Here is a 19,603-nt window from a genome sequence, read left to right as displayed (position 1 = left end):
ATTGAAAGTCACGAGGCTATAACGCATGTCAAAATCGGTGAGTATTTGCCGCAAAAGCTTCTGGTAGATAAAACGCGATAAGAAAATGTAAATTTATTTATCTTTCTTTTTTTACTTTTTAACATGTCAAATCTGCTTTGTAAACAAAAAATACTTACCTTTGCGTGCACCACATGACTCCCATGAATCCCACAATAAATAACCCTCGTGCAGAGGAAACTTTTATTGAGGAACGAACGATAATCGTTGAAGAAGGTTTGAACATAAACACAGATGATCTGTAAAACAAACAAACAAAAAAAACCACAAAATATATATAACGAAATCCTACCACCAGTAACGATGTATACCACCAACCAACCACGATCCCACCATATGAACTACAGTCTCAAAAATATTAATATTTATGACATTGAAAAACAAAATAATTTACAAAAATATAACAATTAAAAAAAAAGAGAAACAAACAAAAAAATCATGTGTATATTCTAAAGAGTATTCCAAAGAGTCTAAAAAAAAAAAACAGTAGTATGCCCCATTAACAGCTAATCAACCATCACTAAACAACAAAAAAAGGCTATATATATCGTATATGTATATCTTGCTGCAGCTATAAATACCATATAAGCGATATAACAATTGATTTTCATGCCCACTATAATGCTTTTGCTTCTTCAAAATGCTCATTTGATGACAAGAGTACACGTAGAAGAGCTGCTTCAATCAAATGCACGAAATGCCCCAAGATGATGCCCACACCCCTGCCACATGAGGTAAGATATTCCCGTTTACCGATTACCGATTACCGATTCCCGAAGAAATGATTTAAATGTTTTCTGTGCAACTCATTTTACGGCTTTACGGCACTGGCTATATAAGATACTTCGTATACTACAGATACTAATCGATGAATAGAACGCTTATTGCCTGGCTTTCTGCATATTTTGAAATCTCATTTATTGTTCTTGCAACACAACAAACCAACCAACCAACCACACAAATACTAGTAGAGAGGTCGAGACATTGTCATTGTTTAATAAACATTACATTCACAGAAACAGCAACCACAAAAGTGGATAAACAATTCATACAGCAACAAGAAAAGATACAAGTACTACAACAACAAGAACAGATACTCGTACAACAAGAACAAGTGCACATACAGGCAGAAGCAGAGGCAGAGGCAGAGGCAACAGCAGAAGAGGTTGTTGTCCAACAGCAAATTGTGAAAAGGAAAACGCAGAAAAAGCACAAGAAACATACAGAACAAATACAGATACAGGAAGAGGTACAGCAACAGATACAGATACAAGAAGAGGTACAGCAACAGATACAGTTACAGAAACATGAAGAAACCACACCCATCGAAGAGGAGGAAACCCTCGAGGAAGTGCAAGAGCTTCCATTGCCATATGAAACACTATCCATGCAAAATCTACCCAGAGACACGGTCGAAACAATTGCCAGTGCAGAGGCCACAGAGCTTTCGACACCGAAACCGCAACCAGCTAAAGTACAGGACGATATACTGCCCCAGAAGGTGTTGGCCATCAGTGAGGAGTGTGTGGCACTCGAAAAAGTTGGGGCCCAGGACTTCAAAAGGCCACAAGAAACTCGTTTGGGTGAACAAATCGAAGTGCGGCATCAACACGCAGTGGATGTCACCGAAACAGAGGCACGAGAGGCCTCGCCCAAGGAGCTGAAGCCCTCGAAGATCCCCAAGAGCGTAAAGGCCCAGCGCAAGGTCAAGGAATCGCGTCCTTTGCTGGTGGAATCGCCAAGCATAGAGGAGCCCATAGATGATCTGCAGCCACTGAAAACTGTAGGCCAGCAGGCGCATGGCGACATTCTGTTGTCCCATGAGCTCACAGAGGAGCATCCCCAAATATTGGAGGGCATTGAGCAGCTCAAGGAGAGTAGGTCCATGAAGGAGGAGACTATAGAATCGCATTTCCTGGATCAGGAAAGTCTTCTAATCACCGAAGAAACGATAGGTGAAACTTTGGGAAATGATGTAGTTCAGATAAAGCCAATAGCTGAGAAGATTTATCCAGAATTAGCTTCAAATCGAAGTCTTGCCATAAGCGAATGCCAACCAGAGGATTCTGTGGGAGAACTGAAACCTGCATCGGAGATTCGCCAGGAGACATCATCGAGGAGTATTCTAGAGCACAAGTCCGTAAGTACCAGGGCCTCGCAGGTCCTAGAAAGTGTAGACACCATACCCCTGGAAGCCCAGCCCACAAAGGGTACTGCCGATGTCCGTCTTAAGCCAGAAGAAGTTCCCCTCGTCACTCAAGAAACAGAACCCTTTGAGTCCGTCCAAGAAAGCGAAACCAAGCCACGAGTGGCAGACACAAAGGCCTTGCAACACTTGGTATTAACCGAAGGATTGATCAACATCACAGCAGATGCCCATAGTCCATTGGAAGAGCAAATCCCAGACTTCACGACTGATGAAAAGAGCGCCATCATGGAGTTGGAAACCCAGCGCCATGTTGTAACCCAAGAAACCGTCTCAAATGAGGAGGCAGCAAGTTATTTGGGCTTGCAGGAGACCCCAAAGGTCGTTGAGGGTACCCTAGGACAATCGAGTGCCTTGACAATTGGCGAAACTCTAGAGACAAATCTCGTGGAGATGGCCCAAGACCTGATAGAAGCCCCTGTGAAGACCACAAAACCCGCAAAGGAAACGCTAACCAAGGCATATGGCGCTGCGGAAAGCAGTCAGGAGGCTCTGTACGACACCTTGGGCTCTGTTCCAGATGTTGAACACCCCAAGGGACAGGGAAAGATCAACATATCTGATGGCGAGCTAGTGGCAGAGATACAGGCAGCTCCCACTGTGATTCACACCGAAAAGGAACTCCTTTCCGTAGTGCCAGAGTTTTTGGATGCCACAATGAATATCGTAGAGCAAACAGCGCTCGAGATCAAGCAGGATACGGTGGCTGAAAAGGAGAAAGCATTCCCCCAGGATTCGCCCCAAACAGAACAGTCCGCTGTAGAAAAGATAGTCCCTGTGGATCTCAGAGTAACAACAGTCTTTGAGGTTAATGTGGGACAAACTTCTGGGGATCTCGCACCGGCAGATACACGTTCCGTGTCGGCAATTCAAGTTCTAGATACAATGCCCATTGGAGTGGCACTTAAGCCCGATCTTATGGAAGGAACTAGCTACCTGGAGGCGAAGCCACAGCCAGAGCTCAAGAGTGGAACCGTCTTAATGGATGAAACCCAACACCCGTTGGAGGTAACGAACGTACAGATTAGCGAAACGAGCAGCGAACTTGCAGATACCCTGCCAAAAGAACAGCAAACGAGGGCCCATCCCACCACAGAGGACTTCAGGCATGCAGAGGGAATGGAGATAGTGCCCATGGAGTCCACGGGGCAGCAACCACATGAAGGAAAACCAACGGCCGCCCGGGCAGATGTCAGCATGCAGCAGCAATATGGTACCAATATTATGGAAAATTCGTCTTTGGAAAGTCTACAGCCGCGACCAAAGGATGTCCAGCCACAAGAACAGCAAACCGAGTCCCACTTTGATTTGTTGCCACAATTGGAGACCAGTTCGTGCGTGACTTTGGAGCAGGAAACCGAAATCCCCCTAGAAGAGCCACATCCAGTCCAATCGGCAGCCGTTGGTGCAGCCAGGGCGCTGCAGGTGGCAAATACCGAGAGATCGCAGCATATGGAATCGTTGGAAGGCATCGAAGATCAGCAGAGACTGCCACAACAACAGGCACATTTGAACATAGGAGAAATCACATTGCCCAAGGTGGAGCAAATCACCCTTCTCGAAGGACTGCAGGACTATGCCACTCCGGATTATCAGAAATCATCCGTGACGAATGTAGAAATCATGGAAACAACTTCAGCTTTAAAGACCACCACAGCAATAGTGAGTGAAAGAACACAGGAGTTGAGGGACAAAGAAATACCACTGGAGGTTCAGATTCAACCAAAACTCAATGAATTCTCACAGAAAATCCCACTCTCGGAGAAGGTCGATATTTTGGATCAAGTTACGGAGTTGAGCAGCCTCCTGCCACATGCGGCCACGGGGCAATCCGTCATTACTAGCTGCCAGGAGATAAATGTGCGTGAAACAGAAGTTCTGGAGAAAGAGGAGCTGCTGGAAGGCGTGCCCCAGCCAAGCGAACAGCTCGTGAAGATTGCCCTGGACTCCACCACTGGATTGGCCTTGGCTCGACAGGAGAACACCTTTGAGCATGAGGAAGATCTGAGAGTAGTCGCCCCAGAGGCAGAGCAGGCAAGACCTGTGTCGGCAGACCTTCTGACGGCAGCCCTTACCGAGGGAGTCCTGGACAGCCAGAGCACTGGAAAGCTAGAGGACTTCAGTGTCTCGGATAAATATGCCTCACCCAGAATGGATGTTTTCAATGAAACAAAATCTACAGAGACCACCGTATATGACACTGTGTCCAGATCTGTGGACTCCATAAAGCCAGAAACCTTAAGCCCCCAACAGTCGATGGTTCCACACAAGCATACGATGGTCACCGAGTGCCTGGTCGTTGATGGAACGCAACCTTTCGAAGAAAAGCCAACAGATCAACGAACAGCCTTCAAAGTTCAGGACAATCTAAGCCACTCCATCATCCTTGAGGATCAGAGGGTTCTGGAATCGGAGAAGGTGCTGGGCGAGGAAAGTACACCCAAACAGAAGGCAAAACTAACGGAGGATGACACCAATCTGCATGCAAAAATGGTAGACACCACAGCGGTCTATGAATCCATGGGAGAAGATCGTCCAACTGATAAATGCAGCGTGCAGCAGGCACAAGTCACCCACGAATTGGCACACACTCATGCCACAGAGCTGCAACAAACTGTGGAGGCAGAGAAAATACTTGCAACGCCTGAACAAACCTATGCTGTGGCCACAGCAGATGGGATATCTTCACTGCTTGGATTACCGATCACCACAAGGACGCAGACTGTGGAGGATGTCGACGAATTGCTCACTCTTCCAACAGACGAGCGGGTGGCACAGTCCACCTATGAAGGCAGGAAGCACGAGGTAACAGTCAGCGAGGTCCAGGGTATCGAGAAGTCGGAGAATTTACCCATAACTGCAGATATAGTCCCCGTAAGTGCTGCTGAGTCCATGGATGTTATGTTTAAGGCAACATCGGTGGACACACAACCGGGTGTCTTCCAAAAGGAGTCTACAATCGAAGCTCTCAAGCCCCAAGAGGCCACAGCAAAACCTGTGGTAGATCTCCTCCAAGGCCTCACAACATCAGATGTGTTTGCTCTGGAATCCTCCGAAAGTATTTTGGATACTCAGACCACAGCGCCACAAGAGGCACAGAGGCATCTAGTCAGTGGAGAGGACTCTAGGAAGGTCCAGGTCCGATTCGATGACTTAATTATGGATAAGGAAGAGACCCTGCAGGTGATCATTCAAGAATCGTATGGCAAGGCCTTCATTGAAGGCACACAAAGGGAGACACTCATCACTCAAGTGATTCCCATGGAAAATGTGAATAAAATAGAGACGCCACAAGGTCCTGTAACATTCCAAGTGAGTCCCACGTCCAGCGAGAGGATCACTCAATCGCACATGGTGGAAACTCAATTACCTCTCGAACTGACGAGTGAAGCCATCATTGAGTATGAGAGCCTTGCTCAAGCAAAGGTCAAATCGGATGAAACCAATGTCCATACCACCATATCAGAGATCAATACGTATGAGATCACAAAAGATATCAAGGACATATCGGAACAAGACGGTCAATACCTAAAGATCGTAGAGGATTCCGAAATCAATCGTGCCCATGTGACAACTATACAATCAACACTTCTCAAGGAAGAAAATCTCCCGCTCGAACCCATTCGCGATGGGGACACCGCGCGCGTGTCCAACGTTGAACTGAAGAAGTCTCTGGTAACCGAAGAGGTTCTGGGCATCAGCTCCATCCAGGAATCGTATGACCTGCAAAAGCCAGACGAGCGTAACGCCCAACTCACTCGCCAGGCGCCACATGAGATTGCCAGTGTGGCCGAGCAACAGACCTACGAGCAGTCGCCAGAGATGGTCGTAGAGCAGGGCGACCGTATCCGCACAAAGACTCGTTCTGTAGAAACGCTCCTTAAGCCCGTCGAAAGCTCAACCGTAAATGTCTACGAGAACATCGAGGGCCATGGAGAGTTCAAGCCAATTAGTGCAGTCCCGTCAACGGATACCACTGTCATTTCTGAGTTGAAGGTTTCGGTGGTGGAAGAGGTGTCTGTGATGCCATCCTTGGGTCGTGTTCCGACTGAGAAGCCCCTGGAGGGCAAAGCAACACCAGAAACTGTGCCACACAAAAACATTGTTCAAAGCGAACAGCTTCCCTGTGAAGTGGTAAGCACTTTGCTGGAAGAAGGAACGCCATCCAGAGAACAGGCAAAGCTGGCACCAGCCGATACAAGAGTGGCAGCCGTGACAAGTGTGTTGCATGAGAAGGGAACCATTCGCGAGAGGATCTCAAGCCCTCAAGTAGATGAAAAGCAAGCGCTTCCTTCGATAACCACACAGAGTACGTATCTGAATGAGCTAACAATCGCACAAGAGAATGTCAATCGGTTAGATAGTGAGGAACAACACATACAGCCACAGAACGCAAGTATACGTATCAAAGAAAACACCACATCCATAGCCACAACAGAACAACCAGACATATTCAACACAGCCACAACAACGAGTCCAAAAGTCACACTCACTGGGGAGAAGCTACACCCAACACTGGTTGAGGATACCCTGAAGAATGCTTTACAAACAACACAATTTGTGTCGGAGGATACCTCTGACCTCCTCCTCCCGATATCAATGCCTGAAACTGCACTCCCTGAAAGGGTAACACATGCTGTAGCACTTTCCACAACAAACGAGTCACAAGCCACAATTTACACATCGAAAGATGAAGACCACACACAGAAACTGTTAGCGGAGAGTATTACACAAGAGATTTTTAAAGTTAAAACGGTAACACCACCTGTGGGTAAGTATCCAACTAAGTTTAGTCTAAGAAGTTCAGCAAAAAAAGGCGTATTACTTCCATTACACCCACCCTTCGACCCTCAAGAACCAAAGCACAAGCACATATTACACAGAACAAAGCAAACACCCCACATTCTCCAAACAGAACTTTATATTAAACGCACACTTTTTTACACAGATACAAAACAAACCACAGACACACCACACACCACACCACAAAAAACACCCAAACACAAACAAGAAACTAATGAAACCGCAATCACGGAAACCCCCGAAACTCTGCAAGTCATTGAGGAAATTGCGGAAGACGGAAAAGTCAAGAAGAAGAAGATCCGTACTCGGGTAATCAAGAAGGTCAAGGGAGACAAACAGGAAGTCACCAAGATCGAAACCGTCGAGGAGGATGACAAGGTACCCGAGACTACAGTCACCGTTGAAGAGGTTCCTTACGAAGAAGAAAAACCCGAGCAGATCCAGGAGCTTCCAGAGGAGGTTCGCGTTGTAGAATCTATCTCTGAAGATGGCAAACCCAAGAAGAAGAAGATCCGTACTCGCGTAATCAAGAAGGTCAAGGGCGATAAGCACGAAGTCACCAAGATCGAAACCGTCGAGGAGGATGACAAGCCTTCTGAGACTACTGTCACCGTTGAAGAGGTCCCCTACGAAGAAGAGAAGCCCGAGGAGATCCAAGAGCTTCCAGAGGAGGTTCGTGTGGTGGAAACCATTTCCGAAGACGGCAAGCCCAAGAAGAAGAAGATCCGCACTCGGGTAATCAAGAAGGTCAAGGGCGACAAGCAAGAAGTCACCAAGATCGAAACCGTCGAGGAGGATGACAAGGTACCCGAGACTACAGTCACCGTCGAAGAGGTTCCTTACGAAGAAGAGAAGCCCGAGGAGATTCAGGAGCTTCCAGAGGAGGTTCGCGTTGTCGAAACTATTTCAGAAGACGGCAAGCCCAAGAAGAAGAAGATCCGTACTCGCGTTATCAAGAAGGTCAAGGGAGACAAGCACGAAGTCACCAAGATCGAAACCGTCGAGGAGGATGACAAGGTACCCGAGACTACAGTCACCGTCGAAGAGGTCCCCTACGAAGAAGAGAAGCCCGAGGAGATACAGGAGCTTCCAGAGGAGGTTCGCGTTGTAGAATCTATCTCTGAAGATGGCAAGCCCAAGAAGAAGAAGATCCGCACTCGCGTAATCAAGAAGGTCAAGGGCGACAAGCAAGAAGTCACCAAGATTGAAACCGTCGAAGAGGATGACAAGGTACCCGAGACTACAGTCACCGTCGAAGAGGTCCCCTACGAAGAAGAGAAACCCGAGGAGATTCAGGAGCTTCCAGAGGAGGTTCGCGTTGTCGAAACTATTTCCGCAGACGGCAAGCCCAAGAAGAAGAAGATCCGTACTCGCGTTATCAAGAAGGTCAAGGGAGACAAGCACGAAGTCACCAAGATCGAAACCGTCGAGGAGGATGACAAGGTACCCGAGACTACAGTCACCGTCGAAGAGGTCCCCTACGAAGAAGAGAAGCCCGAGGAGATTCAGGAGCTTCCAGAGGAGGTTCGCGTTGTAGAATCTATCTCTGAAGATGGCAAGCCCAAGAAGAAGAAGATCCGCACTCGCGTAATCAAGAAGGTCAAGGGCGACAAGCAAGAAGTCACCAAGATCGAAACCGTCGAAGAGGATGACAAGGTACCCGAGACTACAGTCACCGTCGAAGAGGTCCCCTACGAAGAAGAGAAACCCGAGGAGATCCAGGAGCTTCCAGAGGAGGTTCGCGTTGTAGAATCTATCTCTGAAGATGGCAAACCCAAGAAGAAGAAGATCCGCACTCGCGTAATCAAGAAGGTCAAGGGCGACAAACAAGAAGTCACCAAGATCGAAACCGTCGAGGAGGATGACAAGCCTTCTGAGACTACTGTCACCGTTGAAGAGGTCCCCTACGAAGAAGAGAAGCCCGAGGAGATCCAAGAGCTTCCAGAGGAGGTTCGTGTGGTGGAAACCATTTCCGAAGACGGCAAGCCCAAGAAGAAGAAGATCCGCACTCGGGTAATCAAGAAGGTCAAGGGCGACAAGCAAGAAGTCACCAAGATCGAAACCGTCGAGGAGGATGACAAGGTACCCGAGACTACAGTCACCGTCGAAGAGGTTCCTTACGAAGAAGAGAAGCCCGAGGAGATTCAGGAGCTTCCAGAGGAGGTTCGCGTTGTAGAATCTATCTCCGAAGACGGCAAGCCCAAGAAGAAGAAGATTCGTACTCGCGTTATCAAGAAGGTCAAGGGCGACAAACAAGAAGTCACCAAGATCGAAGCCGTCGAGGAGGATGACAAGCCTGCGGAGACTACAGTCTCCGTCGAAGAGATCCGCTACGAAGAAGAGAAGCCCGAGGAGATCCAGGAGCTTCCAGAGGAGGTTCGTGTGGTGGAAACCATTTCCGCAGACGGCAAGCCCAAAAAGAAGAAGACCCGCACTCGGGTAATCAAGAAGGTCAAGGGCGACAAGCAAGAAGTCACCAAGATCGAAATAGTCGAGGAGGATGACAAGCCTTCTGAGACTACAGTCACCGTTGAAGAGGTCCCCTACGAAGAAGAGAAGCCCGAGGAGATTCAGGAGCTTCCAGAGGAGGTTCGCGTTGTCGAAACTATTTCCGCAGACGGCAAGCCCAAAAAGAAGAAGATTCGTACTCGCGTTATCAAGAAGGTCAAGGGAGACAAGCAAGAAGTCACCAAGATCGAAACCGTCGAGGAGGATGACAAGCCTTCTGAGACTACTGTCACCGTCGAAGAGGTTCTTTACGAAGAAGAGAAGCCCGAGGAGATTCAGGAGCTTCCAGAGGAGGTTCGCGTTGTGGAATTTATTTCTGAAGATGGCAAGCCCAAGAAGAAGAAGATCCGCACTCGGGTAATCAAGAAGGTCAAGGGCGACAAGCACGAAGTCACCAAGATCGAAACCGTCGAAGAGGATGACAAGGTACCCGAGACTACAGTCACCGTCGAAGAGGTCCCCTACGAAGAAGAAAAACCCGAGGAGATCCAGGAGCTTCCAGAGGAAGTTCGTGTGGTGGAATCTATTTGTGAAGATGGCAAGCCCAAGAAGAAGAAGATCCGCACTCGGGTAATCAAGAAGGTCAAGGGCGACAAACAAGAAGTCACCAAGATCGAAACCGTCGAGGAGGATGACAAGCCTTCTGAGACTACAGTCACCGTTGAAGAGGTCCCCTACGAAGAAGAGAAGCCCGAGGAGATTCAGGAGCTTCCAGAGGAGGTTCGCGTTGTAGAATCTATCTCCGAAGACGGCAAGCCCAAGAAGAAGAAGATCCGCACTCGGGTAATCAAGAAGGTCAAGGGCGACAAGCAAGAAGTCACCAAGATCGAAACCGTCGAAGAGGATGACAAGGTACCCGAGACTACAGTCACCGTCGAAGAGGTCCCCTACGAAGAAGAAAAACCCGAGGAGATCCAGGAGCTTCCAGAGGAGGTTCGTGTGGTGGAATGTATTTCTGAAGATGGCAAGCCCAAGAAGAAGAAGATCCGCACTCGGGTAATCAAGAAGGTCAAGGGCGACAAACAAGAAGTCACCAAGATCGAAACCGTCGAGGAGGATGACAAGCCTTCTGAGACTACAGTCACCGTTGAAGAGGTCCCCTACGAAGAAGAGAAGCCCGAGGAGATTCAGGAGCTTCCAGAGGAGGTTCGCGTTGTAGAATCTATCTCCGAAGACGGCAAGCCCAAGAAGAAGAAGATCCGCACTCGGGTAATCAAGAAGGTCAAGGGCGACAAGCAAGAAGTCACCAAGATCGAAACCGTCGAGGAGGATGACAAGGTACCCGAGACTACAGTCACCGTTGAAGAGGTTCCTTACGAAGAAGAGAAGCCCGAGGAGATTCAGGAGCTTCCAGAGGAGGTTCGCGTTGTGGAATCTATTTCTGAAGATGGCAAGCCCAAGAAGAAGAAGATCCGCACTCGGGTAATCAAGAAGGTCAAGGGCGACAAACAAGAAGTCACCAAGATCGAAACCGTCGAAGAGGATGACAAGGTACCCGAGACTACAGTCACCGTTGAAGAGGTTCCTTACGAAGAAGAGAAGCCCGAGGAGATTCACGAGCTTCCAGAGGAGGTTCGCGTTGTGGAATCTATTTCTGAAGATGGCAAGCCCAAGAAGAAGAAGATCCGCACTCGGCTAATCAAGAAGGTCAAGGGCGACAAACAAGAAGTTACCAAAATCGAAACCGTCGAGGAGGATGACAAGCCTTCTGAGACTACAGTCACCGTTGAAGAGGTCCCCTACGAAGAAGAGAAGCCCGAGGAGATTCAGGAGCTTCCAGAGGAGGTTCGCGTTGTAGAATCTTTCTCTGAAGATGGCAAGCCCAAGAAGAAGAAGATACGTACTCGCGTAATCAAGAAGGTCAAGGGCGACAAGCAAGAAGTCACCAAGATCGAAACCGTCGAGGAGGATGACAAGCCTGCGGAGACTACAGTCTCCGTCGAAGAGGTCCCCTACGAAGAAGAGAAGCCCGAGGAGATCCAGGAGCTTCCAGAGGAGGTTCGTGTGGTGGAAACCATTTCCGAAGACGGCAAGCCCAAGAAGAAGAAGATCCGCACTCGGGTAATCAAGAAGGTCAAGGGCGACAAGCAAGAAGTCACCAAGATCGAAACCGTCGAGGAGGATGACAAGGTACCCGAGACTACAGTCACCGTTGAAGAAGTCCCCTACAAAGAAGAGAAGCCCGAGGAGATTCAGGAGCTTCCAGAGGAGGTTCGCGTTGTAGAATCTATCTCTGAAGATGGCAAACCCAAGAAGAAGAAGATCCGTACTCGCGTAATCAAGAAGGTCAAGGGCGACAAGCACGAAGTCACCAAGATCGAAATCGTCGAGGAGGATGACAAGCCTGCGGAGACTACAGTCTCCGTCGAAGAGGTCCCCTACGAAGAAGAGAAGCCCGAGGAGATCCAGGAGCTTCCAGATGAGGTTCGCGTTGTGGAATCTATTTCTGAAGATGGCAAGCCCAAGAAGAAGAAGATCCGCACTCGGGTAATCAAGAAGGTCAAGGGCGACAAACAAGAAGTCACCAAGATCGAAACCGTCGAAGAGGATGACAAGGTACCCGAGACTACAGTCACCGTTGAAGAGGTTCCTTACGAAGAAGAGAAGCCCGAGGAGATTCACGAGCTTCCAGAGGAGGTTCGCGTTGTGGAATCTATTTCTGAAGACGGCAAGCCCAAGAAGAAGAAGATCCGTACTCGGGTAATCAAGAAGGTCAAGGGCGACAAACAAGAAGTCACCAAAATCGAAACCGTCGAGGAGGATGACAAGCCTTCTGAGACTACAGTCACCGTTGAAGAGGTCCCCTACGAAGAAGAGAAGCCCGAGGAGATTCAGGAGCTTCCAGAGGAGGTTCGCGTTGTAGAATCTTTCTCTGAAGATGGCAAGCCCAAGAAGAAGAAGATACGTACTCGCGTAATCAAGAAGGTCAAGGGCGACAAGCAAGAAGTCACCAAGATCGAAACCGTCGAGGAGGATGACAAGCCTGCGGAGACTACAGTCTCCGTCGAAGAGGTCCCCTACGAAGAAGAGAAGCCCGAGGAGATCCAGGAGCTTCCAGAGGAGGTTCGTGTGGTGGAAACCATTTCCGAAGACGGCAAGCCCAAGAAGAAGAAGATCCGCACTCGGGTAATCAAGAAGGTCAAGGGCGACAAGCAAGAAGTCACCAAGATCGAAACCGTCGAGGAGGATGACAAGGTACCCGAGACTACAGTCACCGTTGAAGAAGTCCCCTACAAAGAAGAGAAGCCCGAGGAGATTCAGGAGCTTCCAGAGGAGGTTCGTGTGGTGGAAACCATTTCCGAAGACGGCAAGCCCAAGAAGAAGAAGATCCGCACTCGGGTAATCAAGAAGGTCAAGGGCGACAAGCAAGAAGTCACCAAGATCGAAACCGTCGAGGAGGATGACAAGGTACCCGAGACTACAGTCACCGTCGAAGAGGTCCCCTACGAAGAAGAGAAGCCCGAGGAGATCCAGGAGCTTCCAGAGGAGGTTCGCGTTGTAGAATCTATCTCTGAAGATGGCAAACCCAAGAAGAAGAAGATCCGCACTCGCGTAATCAAGAAGGTCAAGGGCGACAAGCACGAAGTCACCAAGATCGAAACCGTCGAGGAGGATGACAAGCCTTCTGAGACTACTGTCACCGTTGAAGAGGTTCCTTACGAAGAAGATAAGCCCGAGGAGATCCAAGAGCTTCCAGAGGAGGTTCGCGTTGTGGAATCTATCTGTGAAGATGGCAAACCCAAGAAGAAGAAGATCCGTACTCGCGTAATCAAGAAGGTCAAGGGCGACAAACAAGAAGTCACTAAGATCGAAACCGTCGAGGAGGATGACAAGCCGTCGGAGACTACAGTCACCGTCGAAGAGGTTCCTTACGAAGAAGAGAAGCCCGAGGAGATCCAGGAGCTGCCAGAAGAGGTTCGCGTTGTAGAATCTATCTCTGAAGATGGCACACCCAAGAAGAAGAAGATCCGCACTCGCGTAATCAAGAAGGTCAAGGGAGACAAGCAAGAAGTTACCAAGATCGAAACCGTTCAGGAGGATGACAAGCCATCTGAGACTACTGTCACCGTTGAAGAGGTTCCTTACGAAGAAGAGAAACCCGAGGAGATCCAGGAGCTTCCAGAGGAGGTTCGCGTTGTGGAATATATCTCTGAAGATGGCAAACCCAAGAAGAAGAAGATCCGCACTCGCGTAATCAAGAAGGTCAAGGGAGACAAACAAGAAGTCACCAAGATCGAAACCGTCGAGGAGGATGACAAGCCGTCGGAGACTACAGTCACCGTCGAAGAGGTTCCCTACGAAGAAGAGAAGCCCGAGGAGATCCAGGAGCTTCCAGAGGAGGTTCGCGTTGTAGAATCTATCTCTGAAGATGGCACACCCAAGAAGAAGAAGATCCGCACTCGCGTAATCAAGAAGGTCAAGGGAGACAAGCAAGAAGTTACCAAGATCGAAACCGTTCAGGAGGATGACAAGCCATCTGAGACTACTGTCACCGTTGAAGAGGTTCCTTACGAAGAAGTGAAACCCGAGGAGATCCAGGAGCTTCCAGAGGAGGTTCGCGTTGTAGAATCTATCTCTGAAGATGGCACACCCAAGAAGAAGAAGATCCGCACTCGCGTAATCAAGAAGGTCAAGGGAGACAAACAAGAAGTCACCAAGATCGAAACCGTCGAGGAGGATGACAAGCCTTCGGAGACTACAGTCACCGTCGAAGAGGTCCCCTTCGAAGAAGAGAAGCCCGAGGAGATCCAGGAGCTTCCAGAGGATGTTCGCGTTGTAGAATCTATCTCTGAAGATGGCAAACCCAAGAAGAAGAAGATCCGCACTCGGGTAATCAAGAAGGTCAAGGGAGACAAACAAGAAGTCACCAAGATCGAAACCGTCGAGGAGGATGACAAGCCGTCGGAGACTACAGTCACCGTCGAAGAGTTTCCCTACGAAGAAGAGAAACCCGAGGAGATCCAGGAGCTTCCAGAGGAGGTTTGTGTGGTGGAAACCATTTCCGAAGACGGCAAGCCTAAGAAGAAGAAGATTCGTACTCGCGTTATCAAGAAGGTCAAGGGAGACAAGCAAGAAGTCACCAAGATCGAAACCGTCGAGGAGGATGACAAGCCTTCGGAGACTACCGTCACCGTCGAAGAGGTCCCTTACGAAGAAGAGAAACCCGAGGAGATCCAGGAGCTTCCAGAGGAGGTTCGTGTGGTGGAAACCATTTCCGAAGACGGCAAGCCCAAGAAGAAGAAGATCCGCACTCGCGTTATCAAGAAGGTCAAGGGAGACAAGCAAGAAGTCACCAAGATCGAGACCGTCGAGGAGGATGACAAGCCTTCGGAGACTACCGTCACCGTCGAAGAGGTCCCCTACGAAGAAGAGAAGCCCGAGGAGATCCAGGAGCTTCCAGAGGAGGTTCGTGTGGTGGAAACCATTTCCGAAGACGGCAAGCCCAAGAAGAAGAAGATCCGTACTCGCGTTATCAAGAAGGTCAAGGGAGACAAACAAGAAGTCACCAAGATCGAAACCGTCGAGGAGGATGACAAGGTACCCGAGACAACAGTCACCGTTGAAGAGGTCCCTTACGAAGAAGAGAAGCCCGTGGAGTTCCAGGAGCTTCCAGAGGAAGTTCGTGTGGTGGAAACCATTTCCGAAGACGGCAAGCCCAAGAAGAAGAAGATCCGCACTCGGGTAATCAAGAAGGTCAAGGGCGACAAGCAAGAAGTCACCAAGATCGAAACCGTCGAGGAGGATGACAAGGTACCCGAGACTACAGTCACCGTCGAAGAGGTCCCCTACGAAGAAGAGAAGCCCGAGGAGATCCAGGAGCTTCCAGAGGAGGTTCGTGTGGTGGAAACCATTTCCGAAGACGGCAAGCCCAAGAAGAAGAAGATCCGCACTCGCGTTATCAAGAAGGTCAAGGGAGACAAGCAAGAAGTCACCAAGATCGAAACCGTCGAGGAGGATGACAAGCCGTCGGAGACTACAGTCACCGTCGAAGAGGTTCCTTACGAAGAAGAGAAGCCCGAGGAGATCCAGGAGCTTCCAGAGGAGGTTCGTGTGGTGGAAACAGTTTCCGAAGACGGCAAGCCTAAGAAGAAGAAGATTCGTACTCGCGTTATCAAGAAGGTCAAGGGAGACAAGCAAGAAGTCACCAAGATCGAAACCGTCGAGGAGGATGACAAGCCTTCTGAGACTACTGTCACCGTCGAAGAGGTCCCTTACGAAGAAGAGAAACCCGAGGAGATCCAGGAGCTTCCAGAGGAGGTTCGTGTGGTGGAAACAGTTTCCGAAGACGGCAAGCCTAAGAAGAAGAAGATTCGTACTCGCGTTATCAAGAAGGTCAAGGGAGACAAGCAAGAAGTCACCAAGATCGAAACCGTCGAGGAGGATGACAAGCCTTCTGAGACTACTGTCACCGTCGAAGAGGTCCCTTACGAAGAAGAGAAACCCGAGGAGATCCAGGAGCTTCCAGAGGAGGTTATTGTGGTGGAAACAGTTTCCGAAGACGGCAAGCCTAAGAAGAAGAAGATTCGTACTCGCGTTATCAAGAAGGTCAAGGGAGACAAGCACGAAGTCACCAAGATCGAAACCGTCGAGGAGGATGACAAGCCTTCTGAGACTACTGTCACCGTCGAAGAGGTCCCTTACGAAGAAGAGAAACCCGAGGAGATCCAGGAGCTTCCAGAGGAGGTTCGTGTGGTGGAAACCATTTCCGAAGACGGCAAGCCCAAGAAGAAGAAGATCCGCACTCGCGTTATCAAGAAGGTCAAGGGAGACAAGCAAGAAGTCACCAAGATCGAAACCGTCGAGGAGGATGACAAGGTACCCGAGACAACAGTCACCATAGAAGAGGTCCCCTACGAAGAAGAGAAGACCGAGGAGATCCAGGGGCTTCCAGAGGAGGTTCGTGTGGTGGAAACAGTTTCCGAAGACGGCAAGCCTAAGAAGAAGAAGATCCGCACTCGCGTTATCAAGAAGGTCAAGGGAGACAAGCAAGAAGTCACCAAGATCGAAACCGTCGAGGAGGATGACAAGCCTTCTGAGACTACTGTCACCGTCGAAGAGGTCCCTTACGAAGAAGAGAAACCCGAGGAGATCCAGGAGCTTCCAGAGGAGGTTCGTGTGGTGGAAACAGTTTCCGAAGACGGCAAGCCTAAGAAGAAGAAGATTCGTACTCGCGTTATCAAGAAGGTCAAGGGAGACAAGCAAGAAGTCACCAAGATCGAAACCGTCGAGGAGGATGACAAGCCTTCTGAGACTACTGTCACCGTCGAAGAGGTCCCTTACGAAGAAGAGAAACCCGAGGAGATCCAGGAGCTTCCAGGGGAGGTTCGTGTGGTGGAAACCATTTCCGAAGACGGCAAGCCCAAGAAGAAGAAGATCCGCACTCGCGTTATCAAGAAGGTCAAGGGAGACAAGCAAGAAGTCACCAAGATCGAAACCGTCGAGGAGGATGACAAGGTACCCGAGAGAACAGTCACCATTGAAGAGGTCCCCTACGAAGAAGAGAAGACCGAGGAGATCCAGGAGCTTCCAGAGGAGGTTCGTGTGGTGGAAACAGTTTCCGAAGACGGCAAGCCTAAGAAGAAGAAGATTCGTACTCGCGTTATCAAGAAGGTCAAGGGAGACAAGCAAGAAGTCACCAAGATCGAAACCGTCGAGGAGGATGACAAGCCTTCTGAGACTACTGTCACCGTCGAAGAGGTCCCTTACGAAGAAGAGAAACCCGAGGAGATCCATGAGCTTCCAGAGGAGGTTCGTGTGGTGGAAACCATTTCCGAAGACGGCAAGCCCAAGAAGAAGAAGATCCGCACTCGCGTTATCAAGAAGGTCAAGGGAGACAAGCAAGAAGTCACCAAGATCGAAACCGTCGAGGAGGATGACAAGGTACCCGAGACAACAGTCACCATTGAAGAGGTCCCCTACGAAGAAGAGAAGCCCGAGGAGATCCAGGAGCTTCCAGAGGAGGTTCGTGTGGTGGAAACAGTTTCCGAAGACGGCAAGCCTAAGAAGAAGAAGATTCGTACTCGCGTTATCAAGAAGGTCAAGGGAGACAAGCAAGAAGTCACCAAGATCGAAACCGTCGAGGAGGATGACAAGCCTTCGGAGACTACAGTCACCGTCGAAGAGGTCCCTTACGAAGAAGAGAAACCCGAGGAGATCCAGGAGCTTCCAGAGGAGGTTCGTGTGGTGGAAACCATTTCCGAAGACGGCAAGCCCAAGAAGAAGAAGATCCGCACTCGCGTTATCAAGAAGGTCAAGGGCGACAAGCAAGAAGTCACCAAGATCGAAACCGTCGAGGAGGATGACAAGCCTTCTGAGACTACTGTCACCGTCGAAGAGGTCCCTTACGAAGAAGAGAAACCCGAGGAGATCCATGAGCTTCCAGAGGAGGTTCGTGTGGTGGAAACCATTTCCGAAGACGGCAAGCCCAAGAAGAAGAAGATCCGCACTCGCGTTATCAAGAAGGTCAAGGGAGACAAGCAAGAAGTCACCAAGATCGAAACCGTCGAGGAGGATGACAAGCCTTCGGAGACTACCGTCACCGTCGAAGAGGTCCCTTACGAAGAGGACAAGCCCGAGGAGATCGAAGAGCTTCCAGAGGAAGTTCGTGTGGTGGAAACCATTTCCGAAGACGGCAAGCCCAAGAAGAAGAAGATCCGCACTCGCGTTATCAAGAAGGTCAAGGGAGACAAGCAAGAAGTCACCAAGATCGAAACCGTCGAGGAAGATGACAAGCCTTCGGAGACTACAGTCACCGTCGAAGAGGTCCCTTACGAAGAAGAGAAACCCGAGGAGATCCAGGAGCTTCCAGAGGAGGTTCGTGTGGTGGAAACCATTTCCGAAGACGGCAAGCCCAAGAAGAAGAAGATCCGCACTCGCGTTATCAAGAAGGTCAAGGGAGACAAGCAAGAAGTCACCAAGATCGAAACCGTCGAGGAGGATGACAAGCCTTCGGAGACTACCGTCACCGTCGAAGAGGTCCCTTACAAAGAAGAGAAGCCCGAGGAGATCCAAGAGCTTCCAGAGGAGGTTCGCGTTGTGGAATCTATCTCTGAAGATGGCAAACCCAAGAAGAAGAAGATCCGTACTCGCGTAATCAAGAAGGTCAAGGGAGACAAACAAGAAGTCACCAAGATCGAAACCGTCGAGGAGGATGACAAGCCTTCGGAGACTACCGTCACCGTCGAAGAGGTCCCTTACGAAGAGGACAAGCCCGAGGAGATCGAAGAGCTTCCAGAGGAAGTTCGTGTGGTGGAAACCATTTCCGAAGACGGCAAGCCCAAGAAGAAGAAGATCCGCACTCGCGTTATCAAGAAGGTCAAGGGAGACAAGCAAGAAGTCACCAAGATCGAAACCGTCGAGGAGGATGACAAACCGTCTGAGACTACAGTCACCGTCGAAGAGGTCCTCTACGAAGAAGAGAAGCCCGAGGAGATCCAGGAGCTTCCAGAGGAGGTTCGTGTGGTGGAAACCATTTCCGAAGACGGCAAGCCTAAGAAGAAGAAGATTCGTACTCGCGTTATCAAGAAGGTCAAGGGAGACAAGCAAGAAGTCACCAAGATCGAAACCGTCGAGGAGGATGACAAGGTACCCGAGACTACAGTCACCGTCGAAGAGGTCCCCTACGAAGAAGAGAAGCCCGAGGAGATCCAGGAGCTTCCAGAGGAGGTTCGTGTGGTGGAAACCATTTCCGAAGACGGCAAGCCCAAGAAGAAGAAGATCCGCACTCGCGTTATCAAGAAGGTCAAGGGAGACAAGCAAGAAGTCACCAAGATCGAAACCGTCGAGGAGGATGACCAGCCTTCGGAGACTACCGTCACCGTCGAAGAGGTCCCTTACGAAGAGGACAAGCCCGAGGAGATCGAAGAGCTTCCAGAGGAAGTTCGTGTGGTGGAAACCATTTCCGAAGACGGCAAGCCCAAGAAGAAGAAGATCCGCACTCGCGTTATCAAGAAGGTCAAGGGAGACAAGCAAGAAGTCACCAAGATCGAAACCGTCGAGGAGGATGACAAGCCTTCGGAGACTACCGTCACCGTCGAAGAGGTCCCT

At 49.7% G+C, this 19,603-nt stretch overlaps 1 protein-coding gene across 2 annotated transcripts in view; it reads left to right on the top strand.

Moving 5' to 3' along the window:
- Positions 1–19,603, top strand: part of LOC6601226 (titin) — an 83,113-nt gene that overhangs the window by 33,655 nt on the left and 29,855 nt on the right. Inside the window, exons 19-21 of one of the 2 annotated variants that reach the window (XM_026993230.1) lie at positions 7,194–9,160; positions 10,226–11,077; positions 14,699–16,027. The exons of the other annotated variant lie outside the window; for it this stretch is intronic. Coding sequence (XP_026849031.1) covers positions 7,194–9,160; positions 10,226–11,077; positions 14,699–16,027 — 4,148 coding nt within the window. The remainder of the gene's footprint in view (positions 1–7,193; positions 9,161–10,225; positions 11,078–14,698; positions 16,028–19,603) is intronic. 2 annotated transcript variants of the gene reach the window in all.

This window comes from Drosophila persimilis, unplaced genomic scaffold, assembly GCF_003286085.1.
Source record: "Drosophila persimilis strain 14011-0111.01,24,50 unplaced genomic scaffold, DperRS2 tig00000808-arrow-arrow-pilon, whole genome shotgun sequence".
Classification (NCBI taxonomy): Eukaryota; Metazoa; Arthropoda; class Insecta; order Diptera; family Drosophilidae; genus Drosophila; species Drosophila persimilis.
Note: the sequence above shows the minus strand (reverse complement) of the source record. Positions and strands in the feature narration are given on the sequence as shown.